This window comes from Cebidichthys violaceus, unplaced genomic scaffold, assembly GCF_023349555.1.
Source record: "Cebidichthys violaceus isolate CVI_PGR_0920_01 unplaced genomic scaffold, fCebVio1.0.p SCAF_43, whole genome shotgun sequence".
NCBI lineage: Eukaryota > Metazoa > Chordata > Actinopteri > Perciformes > Stichaeidae > Cebidichthys > Cebidichthys violaceus.
Window position 1 is genome coordinate 619,616 of NW_027176628.1, and position 16,233 is coordinate 635,848.

Here is a 16,233-nt window from a genome sequence, read left to right on the forward strand (position 1 = left end):
GTGTATATGTCGTTTCTTTGTTATCACACAATATATTTTATATCATTGTAACTCTTTAGTTAACGATTGACATCTGGTCATTTTTACTACAAAACATCGTAACTTTAAACTTTATTTAAATTCTCTTTATCACTGGAGTAAGAAGGTGTGAAGGCTTCAGTCACCGACATGAAGCTCATTGTCACTGAAGATGATTTTATTGATACAAAGAATTTATGTATTTATGACTCCCAAGTTTACGGTAAATTACTGGCTTCTAGTTGCATTATTATTTACAGTAAAACAACGTAGACTTTGACTTCAGTTACAAATTAAAATTATTAAAAGTTTTATATCGTGGAATATTAGTTACATTTTGTGAAATCCTAAAAATAATGTAAAGTAATTTTACCAGATTTTGTTCTCACTCATCCACATTGTGAGTTTATGGTATTAATGAATGTATTAATGAATGAGAAGATGATATCAAACGTTTCTTTATAAAGTTTATTGTTTGGCATTTAAAAATCACACAAATAATAACAAATGAGATCGTCTCATGCTGCACTGATTATGACAATAACAACAAAGAGATACAAGTATATATACATATATATACATACATATATATATAAGTAACATGAGGAACACCGACATGTATTACAAACTAAATAAACAAACTAATAAAACCTGAAGAAAAATATCAGTTTCATTTGAAGCTGCTGACACGACAAACTCAGAGCGTTAATCTCCGTCCTCACACTCGTTGCTGAGACCGGAGTCTTGGACCTCACCGAGACCGGGTTCTTGGACCTCACCGAGACCGGGATCTTGGACCTCACCGAGACCGGGATCTTGGACCTCACTGAGACCGGGTTCTTCCTCTCTCTCACTGCGAGGTGATTCAGCAGGAGGCTCAGAGTCTGTGTGTGGAAGCTGGCTGGGTTCTTCTTCCTGTTGTTGTTGTTGTTGTTGTTGTTGTGTGCTGCTGGCTGGCTCCTCCTCCTCCTCCTCCTCCTCCTCCTCATCCCGGTCTTTAGAGTTGTTGAGGACGTCTGTCGGTTCATCTGCTGACGAGGCGACGGTCTGAGAGTCTGAAGGGAGACATTTGAGATGTGATGTCAGTCAATGTTTACATATATTATGTTTGAGGGGTGACACACACACACAAACACAAACACACACACACACACACACACACACACACACACACACACACACACACACACACACACATTCATATTCATATTAGGTTTGTCTGCATCATTTGTAGACTGACTGAGATCTACTCTCAGCAGACGTTCCTCTCACCCGTTGGCTGCTGGCGGGCCAGCCTCCTCTCCAGAGCTCGCTGTCGGTTCAGCTCCATGCGTCTACGCTGCTCCTCCGTCAGGGAGGGAGCCGGGGGGGAAGCCGGAGCACCCAGAGTGGAGTGGACCGGAGCACCCGGAGTGGAGTGGACCGGAGCCGGCAGGTTGCTAAAGCTCGAGCTGTTGAACGGATCCGGATCCCCAAAAACGTGAGATTCAGGAGCTGCTGCTGCTGCTTCTTCTTCACCTAAACCGAGACACATTGAACAGAAGAGAGTACATTTCAACATTACTCATCTTTTCAGACCCTACATGGAGCTGATTTCAGATCCTGATCCCGGCCTATATGGAGCCGATTTCAGACCCTGATCCCGGCCTATATGGAGCTGATTTCAGACCCTGATCCCGGCCTGTATGGAGCCGATTTCAGACCCTGATCCCGGCCTGTATTGTGCTGATTTCAGACCCTGATCCCGGCCGGTATGGAGCCGATTTCAGACCCTGATCCCGGCCTGTATTGTGCTGATTTCAGACCCTGATCCCGGCCTGTATTGTGCTGATTTCAGACCCTGATCCCGGCCTGTGGTGGTGTAAATACTTCACGTTTCAGATGGATTCTGAACGTCTTAACACAATTCATATGAAACGTTTGGATCTCTTACCTACCATGAAGTCCTCGTGGGTCAGCGGCATGTCCAGTCGAATCCGTTTGAGACACGTCTGCAGCAAACAAAGGAAATGAATAATTACTCTAATACTAGTTCATTCTACACTAGTAAATAAGTACACTTCATTGAGATCTTCCTCCCACCTGCACGTCCTTCTTGTTGCCGAGCTTCTCCACTTTGTCGATAAAATCTTCAAACTGCAGTTTTGGGTACAACCGGTGAGCCCAGTTCTCCATCTTCTGCATCAGCAGCCGCAGGTCCTCAGCCTGGTGGAGCAAAAAGACACCAGGAGACACCGTGAGGCTGAACGTTATGAGATATGATTCAGTACTTTAAGAACGTCTGCTGCCTGCTCTCACCTCGTGCCCTTTGCCTTTGAAACGGACGTTATCGAACAGAGTCCGTAGAGCTGGAAGTCCTCTTTCTGAGATCAGCCTGAAGAAAATACACAACAACTGTGATCCACTGTTTGTAGATCAAAGGATGTTATGGTAGGTAATGTCTCCGTATGTCTCTCTGTCTCTCTCTCTGCCTCTCTCTCTCTGTCTGTCTGTCTCTCTCTCTGTGTCTCTCTCTATCTGTGTCTCTCTCTCTATCTCTGTCTGTCTCTCTCTCTCTCTGTCTGTCTGTCTGTCTGTCTGTCTGTCTGTCTCTCTCTATCTGTGTCTCTCTCTCTCTCTATCTGTCTCTCTCTCTCTCTCTCTCTCTCTCTCTCTCTCTGTCTCTCTCTCTAGCTGTGTCTGTGTGTCTCTCGCTCTCTCTCTCTCTCTCTGTCTGTCTGTCTGTCTGTCTGTCTCTCTCTCTCTGTGTCTCTCTGTGTCTGTATGTAAAACCAATTTTTATTGGTGAAGTAAAGTAAAATAAAAATGGTGTTAAAAACTATTCTAATAAATAGTAATGTGTTGAGAGGTGTGTGGATATGTATCTATCTATCTATGAAGGCCTTCACTAAGCTGTGTGAAATCTGACTGCAGCTTTGGAGCTAAAATGAGCTGAAACAAACAACAACAACAACAACAACAACAACAACAACAACAGCAGCAGCAGCAGCAGGCCTTCACTGCACTAACAGTCCGTGTCTTGACTGAGCTCTGAGGCCTCCTGGCGTCTTCCTCACACTGAGTCTCATCTAAGTGTGTGACTACCTCTGAGAGTCCAGCTTGGGTTGCGGCCTCTTCGCTCCTTTCCTCTTAGCAGCAGGGACGTCCACCAGCTGGGACGCATCTCCGTCTTCTGCATCAACACATGACAGCAGCTCAGTCACCATCTGGATCTAGCATCACTCTATCGGTCTCTACTACGACCTGGCTTCAAACGCTGAAGACCTCCTTCTTCTCCTCACCGTTGTCAGAAGGCTCTCCGGCCTCTCGTCCTCCCTGACCCGGGGAGTGAGGAGGGGGGAGGGGAGGGAAGCTCTCGTCCTCTAGGCTGTCCAAGTCCGGAATGTCAAACAGGCCGTTCTCCATGGTGAGCGACTCCTGGAGGAAAAGAACTAATACACCAGCCACAGTCAGTACCTACCTACCTCCATTTATGTTTTATATCAGCGTTATTAAACAGCTAACAGGCTCATTCACACCAAACTCATAGTTTTAACTAACGTTGCATTGACTGAAACAAACACGGTCATGATAATAAACAGAACTATAAATATCAAAGGGGAGGAAAGCAGCCATGTACAAATACTCAAAAAACAACTTAAGTAAAATTACAAGATACTATTTTAAGACCCTTTATACTTCTACTTCACTACACTAGAGAGGGAAATATTTTACTTTATATATATATATACATATATATACACATACATATATCATATAGATACAGGAAGGGAGTGCAGCATCAAAGGACTGTTAGAGACAGGGGACAAACAAGTTCAGCTTAAAGGGGCTTTATTTACATTTTTTTAATGGAACGGGTTTAATATCCAGAGTCTAACTTTTATATGAAGTCTATTTTTTTTTTTAATTTATAAATAATAACAAATATATATTTTATTACTTTAATTTTATTTATAAATAATAAAGTATTTTTATTTTATCTTATTTATAAATAATAACAAATCATTTTTATTTAATTTTTAAATAATAAAATAGTTTGTATTATTATTTTATTTATATATAATAAAGTATTTTTTAAATTAATTTAGTCATAAATAATAAAGTATTTTTTAAAATGTTATTTATAAATAAAATATTTTTATTTATAAATAATAAAGTATTTTTATTTTATTTATAAATAATAAAGTATTTTTATTTTTTATTTTATTCATAAATAAAGTATTTTTTATTTATAAATAATAAAGTATTTTTTTTAATTTTATTTATAAATAATAACGTATTTTTTTATTTTATTCATAAATAACATTATTATTGTGTTTAAATGACAGTTGTCATAAAGTCATGATGTTACACACTCCGCTACAGTAGGTGGCGGTATGCACGTTAAACGTTAGTTTGTAGTCCGCCAAATTAACTAAAAGAAGAAGAAAAATAAAAAGGCGGCGGTAAAAGTAAACACGGCTATGCTAACACTATGCTAACGTTAAGCTAACTACGGGCTGCAGAGATAACGTCACTTTGGCTAGCTTACGTTAGCTAACATGTAAGATAAGCTGCCGTCAGCGAACAAGTAAAACAACACGAGTCAACCGCAAGTCACCAAAATAAACAGAGCTCATCAAATACGACGTTGTAGTTCAAACTGAATACTTTACAACTGTATAATATTGACTCACCACTCACGAGCTGTCTGTTGAGCGAAGCAACAAGCGGTACCAAGCTAGCCACACCCACTTCCGGTACAAAGCTTTTCTTTTTTTCAACATAAAGTCCCACAGATTAATTAATACTTTAACCGGGAAATTACTATATAACGTGAATAAAAAAAAAATACTAATGTATAGATGTTTTCGGTGACAGGTGAAACATATTAGTCTTATTAGTCTGGTTGGACTAATCATCCCTATGACTTTGTTTTTAAGTTTGTTTGAGTTGTTTTAATGTGTATTTAATTTATGTGAGTATATGGTTTAGAGATCAAAAATAGTTTCACTAAAAAAGAAAAAGATTCAACACTATAAAGTATAACTAAATGTTTAGTATGTTGGGTTCCCTCAGTGTTTACGTCCAGATTAAGGGCTTTTAATTTGAAGGATAAACCGCTGTGCAGGAAGAGGTTCATCTGATCGATTCAATCAATAAGCAGCTCCATTTAAGTCTTAAACATGTATTTACTTGAAGTGTATGATCCACAGAGAGACAACACGGTATCTCCATCACTCTTATTTCTTTATTTTACTAACTTTTTAGACAATAAACCATCTTTTCTCTGCAGTTAGTTTGAGTCAAACTACCACTCAAGAACAGTTTGTTCAAAAATAAATAAATAATAATAGGAATAATATACCAAGCTTGAATTTATTCTTTCAGATTTGTGACAAGTACCGGCTTTTTTGACTCAATGGTGAAAGTGTTTATTCCAAACAGAACAGCAGGACAGTTAAATGAACAAAATGCTCCCGACAGGATCAAGTTCCACAGCTTTGAAGTCACTCTCAGATCTGTGTGTGTGTGTGTGTGTGTGTGTGTGTGTGTGTGTGTGTGTGTGTGTGTGTGTCTTCAGATGCGTCCTCGCAGCAGGAACATGAGGAAGACTGCGCTGAGGAGGATGCAGAGCGTGCAGACGGTGGGGACCACGATCTCTGTCACCATCTCCATGTGTCCTATCAGTGGATCTGAGACACACAACAGGGACAGAGTGAGGAGAAGTTACTGCCTCAGCTCCAAAAAACTGCAAACCAGAATCGGTTCATTGCCAAATATGTTTGTTTGCACATACAAGGAACGTGGCTCGGTGATCGGTGCATAACAATAAACACAGTAAAATACATAATTTAATAAGAAAACAATGTGAAAATCAAGAGTAAGTTAGCTTAAGTCTGTTAATTAAAGTGTCAAGTGTATATATACATATTTAATATATATATATTTATATTTAAATGGCTGCTATGCATCTTGAAAACATTCAGTAAAAGTCATGCATCTTATGGATTTATTGTTATTGATGTTATTGTTTCTTCATTTGTCTTTTGTTACATAATGAATGAAGTTTGTTGTGTCTTATTTGTCAGGCTGTCTCATTCTGAAGAAGCTTTTTGAGCTCAGAGAACAAAGCTCTCAGTGTGTTTGCCTCCTGAAATAAAGAATTGAGTAGCATTGCGTTAAAGGAGCTCAGAAACAACTGTTGTACCTAAACTTCATCATGCACTGGCCAAGCCTGATCCTGATCTCTCTGGGACTTTCTTCTAGCTGGAGGGGGGGCGAAACAAAGAGAAACCCCGTTAGAGAGCGAAAGAACAAGCTTGAGACAGAATTTCTTCTTTGTTTGGCCCCCACCGAGCTTCCTTCTTCTTCTTATTAAAGCTTCATCGTACTGACCTGCAGCCAGGAGCTGGTTACTGGAGGAGCAGGTCTCCACGGATTTCCTCTTCCAGCTCTCCACCTGCAAAGATCCAAACACCTCTTTAACCTGCCGACCCACACAATGTGCTGCGGGCGTAGCGGGACGGCGGGACGGGGTTTTACCTCTCTCTGATTGGGGAAGCCGTTGGAGCCGATGATGCGTTTGTAGAACTGGACCGAGGCCTTCGGGTAGCGCGGCTTGTTTTTGCTCCTGAAGTCCACGTAGTAGAGTCCGAACCGCTCGGAGAACCCTTCGTCCCACTCGAAGTTATCCAGCAGAGACCAGGCCGTGTAGCCCTTCACGTTCACGCCGTCCTTCATCGCTGGGAACAAACAAACAAACAATAATCCTGTAAGGCGTCTAGATTCACCTCACGTGATCCAGACTGTGAACGTGTCTCCGTCCTGAGCTTCGTCTTGGCGTGACGTTGAGCCGCTGCCTCACCTTTGAGCATCTCGTCGATGTAGTCCTTGAAGTACTGCATCCTCCAGTCGTCACAGAGGTCGGTGCACAGCATCTTCTCCGACACGCCGTTTTCCGTCACGTAGATCATCGGGTTCCCGTACTGAGTCTGAAGGAAGAGACGTCGTGTCACTGATGTGTGTCATCATACAGTAAATATACTAGATTTCATAACTCATATCTTTGTGTTGGCGTGACACGAAGTATCACTTGAATTTACGTAACATTTGTTTTTACTCCTTAAGAAGATGGATATCACTATCGTGTGTGTGAACCGAGCTGGAGCCAGTAGGTGATTAGCTTAGCTTAGCATAAACACTGAAAGCGGAGGGAAATGGTTAGCCTATAGCTCTCTTCAGCGTTCACAAACATACGTACGCAGAGAAGAAGTGCTGTTGTTTGTGACATTTGTCTGTGATTAAACAAAGATGTGACTTCATTATTGAGCTTTAAAGATGCTGGTAGGTGTGTCTTTGAGCTATGGCTAGAGCCAGGCTAGCTGTTTCCCCCTACTTCCAGTCTTTATGCTAAGCTAAGCTAATCACCTCCTGGCTCTATAGCTCCAAACGTGCACACATGAGCGCGGTATCGATCTTCTCTTTTAAAGTAAATATCAAACTGTTTCTTCAGGTTAAATTCCAGTTCTTTCAAAGCCATCAACTGATTTTAAAAATAAATCTTTAAAGCTCTTGACTCTAAATTATTATTATATATAAATAATCATAATTATTTGCCATTTTTATTGTAATTTGTGCATGTTTTTAATAATTCAAACCATCCTGAAGTCAGTGTAAAAACTCTAAATAAATCCTTCTTCTATGTTATAGTCTATTGTGCATAAAAACACACAATTAAAAACGATAAGGAAATAAAAGATTGTATTGTTATTAAAATGTTTTGCTTTGATTAAAACAAATCTCGGCATTAGTAGTTTTAATGATGTATTCATGAGCTGATGAGAGTTTGTGTTATGACGTTAAACAGGTTATATTTCTCTAATATCTATTTTTTTATAGTTTATCACAAAAAAAATCATTTTACAAGAGCTTGAACGCATCATAATGAAGCTCAACTAATCCTCCGCTAACGTTAGCTCACTGCTAACGGCTAACGGTAACGATTTCAATTCAATGCGCTTCTATTGGCGGGAAAGTTTTCAAAAAAACAATGTTACAAACATTCATTGAATGTTTTACATTTTAGGAGGAAGCTCATGCAGACAGTACTAGTCTCTAGTCAGTCAGAAACGTACGGATCGGGTAGCGAGCGACTCGTGTTGTTGTTGATAAGTAACATCTGGACTTTTTTCACATTTTCCCGTTTCCCCACCTTGACGAAGTTCAACAGGCGTCGGAAGCCCCAAGGAACCGAATAGAGCCACTCGGAGCCGGGGTCGGGCCACCGCGGGTCGACCAGCTCGGCGAGGTCGCGGTCCGCGAAGTAGCTGTCCCCGAGGCCCGACGGGTAGTTCTTCAGGGTCACGTAGCGGGTGGTGAAATGCCCGAGACCCAGGAAGTCACAGGTCCCCTTGATGTAGCTCTTCTCCTGAGGCGAGAAGACGGGCAGCCGGGAGGCGCCCAGGCCCTGCTGGCCGCTCTTCCTGCCTGAAGGTAGAAGTTCAGGGATGCATCAAACAACAAGCGCCGTTTCTTTTAGACGCACCGTTTCCTTTAAAACACCACTTAAAGACGCTTTTAAGCGTTTACTCTGCGGAGTTTTTACGCTTCGCTAAATTAAAGTTTAGACGAAGTGGAAAAATGCCTTTTTAGATCACATCACCGTTCATACTGTGCAATAGTTGAACAACACATGCAAAAGATAATCTTTGTGTTTTTATGTCAAAATCCTAAACCCATCAGTTAGCTTAGCATAATCACACACTTCCTTCTCATTACAAACCTCCATGTATGCAGACAGAAATAATACTTAGTAACTACGATGACAAAAGTATTTTATTTTGCGATTCTAAAACTGTACTTTGAGATGCTTCCGTAACTTCCTGTTTACGGTGCTGCTGGCTCTTGATTGGACAATGCTAACGATGTTAGCAAACCGATTTACACACTGAAGTCTTTACCAGCTTCTTAAGTTTTAATGCAGCTTTATTTGGTAAATCTGTAGTTTCAAACTAGTTAGTAGTGACTGAGAACTTATGAAGGGCTTTACGACGTCAAACTAACTAAACTAAAGTAGCAAAAAGTGCAGAGAGACGCTGACGTACCGATGTAGTCTTTCATAACCTGTGGGTAGTCTCCATTGAAGATGGGAGTAGCAAACCATCCCATGTAGAACTGGATGTATCGCTCCGCTGCCTCGATGTCCCTCTGGTTGGTGATGTCCACCGGTTCCCCCCAGTCGGCCGTGAGCGAGATCCCAACCAGGCCTGCACACACACACACACACACACACACACACACACACACACACACACACACACACGTACAGCATGGCGGTGATTTATCTTTGACTTCAGTCACAAAAAAAAGAAATAAAAAGTAAATAAAAGCTTTTTTCTTGTTTTTTTTTACCTTTTTGTTTGCTTCTCCACTTCATGTCATACGTGTGCCAAACTTGAGCGTGGGCCTGATTCAAAGACAGGAAGTGTCACTTCAGTTGAGTTTGTTTGACATTATTTTGATAATCACGACACAAGCTACAAAACACAAGACTTATTTCCATCGTCATCGTTGGTGTAGAGAAAGCAAAGCTGCAGCTTTGAGCGTAAAGTCCTTCACCAGTGAATAATGTTTGACACACACACTAATCACATCCTCACTGAGACGAATGGACATGCAGTGAATCTGTGAGTGCTGTGTTCTGCACAGACGGAGCCACACTTTGCCTTTGTACCTTGATGATGTGATGAGCAGCTCTGTAGGCTCCCGTTCCCTTCAGCTTCAGTCCGGGTGCGTGCTCCCCCGTTTCATAGCCCTCCACAGCGACGGACTGAAAGCACAAAGACGGCCACGAGTCAAACGCCGGGACAGTGAACGCACCGTTTCCCCCTTTCTAAAACCCGACGTACCCACGGATTGCTGAACGTGATCCAGTGCTTCACTTTGTTCCCGAAGCGTTCAAAGCACAAGTTGGCAAAGTCGTTGAAGTAGTTCACCATGGTGGCGTTCTGCCAGCCGCCGAACTTCTCCTGTAAGACCTGCGGAGTGAAAACATATAGTGCAACATGCATTATAGTGTCCCAGTCTGTAATACAGGAAATCAATGCAAAGACAGCGTTTGGTGCTCACCTGAGGTAGATCCCAGTGGTACAAAGTGACGATGGGAGTGATCTTATTGTCCAGCAGCGTGTTGATCAGGTCGTCGTAGTATTTGATTCCTCTCTCGTTGATGTGTTCACCTGAAAGAGTTGCACACAAATATCAATATTCACTCTGATGAAATGAAACATCACAACAACTAGGGCTGCGTCTAATGACTGGAGTTCATCTTATCTTTGTTTGTCTTTTTCAATGTCAAAAAAAGAATGAAAAATGAGCCCAATGTGACGTATTTAGAATTCTATTAAGAACAGAGAAACAACTTCTGCTTATTGACTTCAACCTTCAATCATCTTCAGAACGGATTTCAAAATAAAATTAAATAAAATTTGAATGGTAAAGAATGGCGTTCCACACTGGTCGGCCACGGTTACTTTTCAGTCCGTCTGGTAAAATCCTCGGCCAGGAAATGGAGAAACGATAATGGTTCAGCTTCATGTCCTTCATCAAGGTGACGTCATCCTGACAAACAAACAAAGAAACGCTTTAATAATCAAACATCTTTGTGACAACTTTGCTCGTTTTCTGCCACCAGCGTAGCATTGAAAGCACGGCGCGATTAGCAAACTAGCTGCTAATACTAGCGGACAACTGGCTAGTTAGCTAGTTTGCTAATCGCGCCGTGCTTTCAATGCTACGCTGGTGGCAGAAAACGAGCCGAACAGCAGCAGCGGTCCATCCATCGTCCACCAACAAAGACATTGCTATTTTCTTTTGCACCAGTCAAACAGTTAAGCGTCCGCTCTGCCGTCACCTTGAACTTGTAGTAGCCCTCACACGAGGCGTCTCCCGTGTCGTTGGAGAATATTTTCCCCTTCTTGTGGGCGAATGCGTCCCAGATGCTCATTCCTTTGCCGTCGATGTTCCAAGCTCCTTCCGTCTGGTACGCAGAGCTGCCGGCTCCCCAGGAGAAACCTGCACGGTGGAAACCAGTAAAAACGTCTCGGATGCTGTTTTGCGGGTTATCGTGAAGGTTTGACCATCTGGCGTTTCGGTCGAGCGACGTACCGGTCGGGAAGGTGCCGTAGTAGAAAGACGTCTTCTCGTTCTTCGTCCAGTCAAAGTCCTCCCGGGCCGACGCGCACAGCACCAGCGCGAGCACGTGGTACGGCCTCAGGGTGCACCGCTGCAGCATCGTGGTCCTGGTCTTCAGTTACACCTGAAGGACCACAATCACCCAGCTTGAACACTATAGTGTCACAGATATCAAGGCTTTCATGTAGGCATCGCAAACCTGTGGAACACAGCGACATGGGTTACATCATCTGTTCCAGAAGCCTTGAAGTAACAACAGAGATTCAGGAGCTCACACAGAGGTGTCGGGGATCGTTCGTTCAAACATCCACAGACAAAACACACCCAGTCAGAATCACAGCTCGTGGATTTAAAGGCAGCCTGTCGTCTCATTTCAGCCAGCCGTAGGACACGCTGACACAAAACGCCACCAGAGACAGGAAGTAAGCCAGCTTGTCCAGCACAGTCAGGATGAGCGACATCGTCAAGCTGCCGTGAATCCCCCACCGAGATAAGACTAGAAGATGAGAAAGCGGCGTTGTGTCCTCGTGTCCCCGCGTCTCTCCCTACATCTGTGCCCCCCCTCGCCCAGCCTCCGTCTCCTCAGAACCACATGTAGATGTCTGACCTGCTGCACCGCCTGCATTTGTCTCCGCTGGAAGCTGCTCCAAAGTGCAAGAAACGTCCCCGAGCTTCTGGACCTGGTTAATGGCTCCCGACCCGTCAGGTTCAGAGCCAATGTCACAACAAACAAGAACACAGTGAAGCATGCAGGGACATTCATCAGCCCCACACACACACACACACACACACACACACACACACACACACACACACACACACACACGTGCTGAATGCCGCTCCATTTGAAGGCAGTGATGTGTGACAGTGAATTTGCTGCGGCAAACAGATCTTTTGGAAAAAGACGGGATTGTGACACTGTAAGCAAAGCCTGCAGCTCGGTGTCGTTAGGAGCTTCATCCTGTGGACCAGAACAGAACCTGTTGTCCCTGAAGACACCAGTAGAAGTAAATGAACAAGATGAACACCACTCTAGAGACAACGTATCCGTCTTTATTCCACTAAACGCTTCATTAAATGAAGTGAACTTGTTGTAAACTTCATACATGTTGTAAAGTGTCAGAGAGGAGCTTTGATGTCACACTGCAGTTTGTCGTGATGCTGCACTAAGTTTCTCATTAAAAATAAAATTCAATATTTATTAGAAAAAACATTTGTGCCTTGGAGTCAGTGCCATGGTTACACATTTAACAAAAGTTCAATAATATAATATAATGTAATGTAATGTAATTTAATATAATATAAAATAACACAATACAATATACTATAATATGATACAATACAGTACAATACAATATAATTTAATAGAATATAATTTAATATAATATAATATAATATAATTTAATATAATATAATTTAATATAATATAATACAATATAATAGAATATAATAGAATTTAATAGAATATAATAGAGGACATGATGGCGCGTTGTCTTTGATAATTGCTTCTCTCGTCTCCAGTTAGAGACCAATAACTATGACTGTATGGAATTTAAAACTGTATTTAATTCCATCAACATACAGACAGTGATGTCATACAGCAGAACAACCGCCGATCACTCAAATACACCTGCTGCTCTAATAATCAGGTAAGTGAGGTTTCCACTGCAGCAGGAGACGCTCAGGCGTCAGCGGTGACATCAGAAAGGAGGAGAGCGATACTTCCAGGGTCCTGGTCTTGAGCTGGGTCACTCACAGTCCTGCTCTACTGACACTTTGTTGTTGTTCTGTCATACTGGACAGATTGTAGAAAAGTGTGAAAAACATTTCACTGAACGACACGTGAGACGTGTGAATCATGTTGAACTCGCACCAGATGAACCCCAGTCTGATCCGTACATTCAGGTTCACAGAGGCCCCCCCCCCCCCTTCAGGGTCAGGACCTCTCTGGAGCTTTGCCCTGCACAAAGCGTGAACACAAACATCGTCGTGAGGAGCATTGTTGTGCAAAAAACGCTGAATTGTTCAAAGCTCAAAAACTGCTGCCTCTGCACTTTCACCTCTACATGTTAGTGTGAACAGAAGCCCTCTACTTCTATTGATGCGTGTGTGTGTGTGTGTGTGTGTGTGTGTGTGTGTTTGTATGTTCTTTTTTTATGCTCTGCATGCACTTGCAGTGTGTGTGAGGACAGCATGAGCGTGGTCCTGTGTGTGTGTGTGTGTGTGTGTGTGTGTTTAGCATATCAATGGCGACTGTTGCAGAACCTCTGTGAGCGTTCTAGCAGCCGGGCCTCTCCTCTCCTCGCTGTATTTAAGGGGCCTCCTTGTTGCCTCGCAGAGCGGACATGAACATCTTCACTAAAGTCCCAGGATTTGCCCAACAAACCAGGTATGTTAGGAGCGCCGTGCTCCAGAGTCAGACCCCCCAAACCCAAACCCAAACTCAAGCCCGCCCCCGCCCCCCTCCAGGTCAGAGGTGTGGAGGTTCTCATGCTCTGCTCTCTGCGACGCCTCCAACACCAGTTTCCCTAAACATGCACACAAACTGTACAGTTTAAGTGCAAGTTGATGGTTTTATTTTGAAAGGCTGGAGCACCACGACACGTTAAAGTAGATATTAGAATCGTTTTTTTTCAGCGGCTCAGGTCTTCGGTTTCTCTGTGGTTGTTCCGTCTCCTGTTCCCGTTATGGAGTGGTGTGTTTGTGACGTAACCATTCATTGATTCAATGTTTCTGTATCTGCAGCAAGCTGGGGTCTGTGCTCCAACGTGCCTTCTACGGGTCCAGTGGGAGGGTGAGTCCAGCACCATGAGTCAGGATGTGTTGACTCGTGGCGTAACATACTCGTTTTATTTTTTAATATAATACGAATTTCTAATTACTTCATTGATTTATTCTAAGCTACGTAGCTTAGCATAAAGACTGGCGGCAGGGGGAAACAGCTAGCCTAGCTCAGTCCAGTTCGTGATAAGAATACGCCCACCGGCACCTCTTAAAGGTACAGTGTGTTGCGTTTGGCGGGATCTATTGGCAGAGATGGAATGTAATATTTAAGGTGTGTGATCACCTGAACATGCAGCCCAGTATCACAGCAGGTTGTGAAACAGTCGTTCATGTTTCTACAGTAGCCCTGAGCGGACAAATTCAAACCCTGGCTCTAGAGAGGGACGTTCACGTTTTCACCGTCCTGCACGCTCGGGACACACTGGAGACCATTCAGTTGGTTTGCGATCTGCAACGTCACCGCTAGATGGCGCCAAATCCCACAAATGCCGCTACTTTAAGTTCACTAATCAAGTTTAATCCGGATAGTTTAATCTAAACAGAGTAGTCATGCAGCGTAATTATATCTCGATGACTAGCCCAAGTGTCCAGGAAGACGTATTGACATGTTTCTCCCGTACCTGATCACCGGAGTGGTGACGTTTTGGCTTCTGTGATGTCATGCCTCTCAGGTGACCCTTTTCGAGCAGCGGAACTTCGCCGGCAGGCGGCTGGACCTGAGCTCGGACTGCGCCCGGATCAGCGACAAGAACTTCCCGGAGAGATGCAACTCTGTGCAGGTGGAGAGCGGAGCGTAAGTCCACAACAAAAGTACCGGAGGGTCCAACGAGAGACCCGGGCAGACAACGAGCAGAATAAGGTCATAGTATTATAGTGGACAACAATGGAGATGTTTCCATCTGAAGAGGGGAACTCATAACGTGTAAATGTGAAATATAATGAATGCACCTAAAACCCAGTGGTGCAGATCATCTCAACATGAATTTAGGACCTGGTTCACCTGGTTCACCTGGTTTCCATACGTATGTTCAGAGATTTATTATTGCATCATAATCCGTTCATATTTAAGACGGATCAACAAAACCCTCAAACGTTGTCCCTCTTTCTCACAGATGGGTCGGTTACGAGCATGAGAACTTCCGGGGCCGTCAGTACCTGTGGGACATGTCGGACCGGGGCGAGTACAACTGCTATGACAAGTGGTGCGCTCAGGTGGACCACGTGTCCTCCGTCCGCGCCGTCAAACAGGTGAGACGCACGAAGCAGCACACCTGGATTCAATGTGGAGACATCACAGCTGCTGCATCTGGAACAGCTGTTTCTCTTGTACACATGTAACATGTTCAGACTGTAATTTGCTGGCTGTTTGATAAAAGTGTCACTGATTAAATGTTGAAGTTAAGATAAGGGCCGATCACCGAGACGAATAATGAACTAAATAAATAGAAAATAAAGTCTGAATCATTAGACATGAGACTAAATGTCCTCATGATTTCAGAGTCTGGAGGAATAATTAAAAACCCGGACACAGAGCGAACACACTCACACTCACGTTTCTCTTTTCTTCTTCTCCTTCCAGGACAACAACCCGGGCAAAGCTCAGCTGTTTGAGCGAGCCGGCTTCTCCGGTAAGAAGATGGAGATCCAGGACGACATCCCCAACCTGATGAGCCGCTACAGCCTCAACCGAGTCGCCTCCATCCGCGTGCTCGGAGGAGCGTAAGTCAGACGTCCCGCCCGCTCTCTGTAGCAGCCAATCAGCTGATCCAACAGGAAGAGGACCGAAGCGATCGGTCAACATAGATGCCGAATAATTCTCTTTCAAACGGCTGTTAATTGGACAATTGCAATTTACTTTAAAGGTTTCTACAGAAGTCCAAGTCCACTTTTCTGTGACTTCAACATATAGTTCTGATGTTTATACACGTGTGTGTGTGTGTGTGTGTGTGTGTGTGTGTGTGTGTGTGAGCAGGTGGGCCGTGTACCAGGAGCCGAACTACAGAGGGCCTCATTACATCCTGGAGAAGCGCGACTACAACAACTTCTCGGACTGGGGCAGCCAGAACAGCACCGTGGGCTCAATGCGCCGAGTCCGCTTCAACTAACCACCGACAGCAGGACTCCTCCTGACGTCGACACAAGAAACCTCCAGCTGTACACAAGAACTACAAAACCTATTTTAGTAATAAACTGTTTACAAAAAAAAATAACTTGTTTAGAGTTTTGATTCTTTTTCATTTTGAGTCGTTCAGCAAA

General features: G+C 43.4%; 3 protein-coding genes across 3 annotated transcripts; 1 reads left to right on the top strand and 2 right to left on the bottom strand.

Annotated features, from left to right (window-relative positions):
- Positions 1-471: 471 nt before the first annotated feature.
- tipin (timeless interacting protein) lies at positions 472-4,752 on the bottom strand. Its single transcript, XM_068728769.1, has 8 exons — positions 4,695-4,752; positions 3,300-3,449; positions 3,103-3,190; positions 2,317-2,392; positions 2,101-2,223; positions 1,952-2,009; positions 1,291-1,536; positions 472-1,073 (listed from the first exon to the last, which is right to left on the bottom strand). The coding sequence occupies exons 2-8, from the start codon at positions 3,421-3,423 to the stop codon at positions 724-726; spliced, it is 1,065 nt and encodes a 354-aa protein (XP_068584870.1). The 5' UTR covers positions 3,424-3,449; positions 4,695-4,752; the 3' UTR covers positions 472-723.
- A 618-nt stretch (positions 4,753-5,370) lies between these two features.
- On the bottom strand, positions 5,371-11,293 carry lctla (lactase-like a). The gene is made up of 13 exons (XM_068728781.1): positions 11,167-11,293; positions 10,913-11,073; positions 10,533-10,620; positions 10,129-10,238; positions 9,909-10,037; positions 9,734-9,829; positions 9,412-9,466; positions 9,105-9,266; positions 8,213-8,487; positions 6,866-6,992; positions 6,544-6,743; positions 6,397-6,460; positions 5,371-5,693 (listed from the first exon to the last, which is right to left on the bottom strand). Exons 1-13 carry the CDS (start codon positions 11,291-11,293, stop codon positions 5,578-5,580), a joined length of 1,710 nt encoding a protein of 569 aa, XP_068584882.1. The 3' UTR covers positions 5,371-5,577.
- Positions 11,294-13,538: 2,245 nt separating this feature from the next.
- Positions 13,539-16,082, top strand: crybgx (crystallin beta gamma X). The gene is made up of 6 exons (XM_068728855.1): positions 13,539-13,582; positions 13,939-13,987; positions 14,649-14,770; positions 15,090-15,225; positions 15,557-15,696; positions 15,950-16,082. Exons 1-6 carry the CDS (start codon positions 13,539-13,541, stop codon positions 16,080-16,082), a joined length of 624 nt encoding a protein of 207 aa, XP_068584956.1.
- The last annotated feature ends 151 nt before the right edge of the window (positions 16,083-16,233 follow it).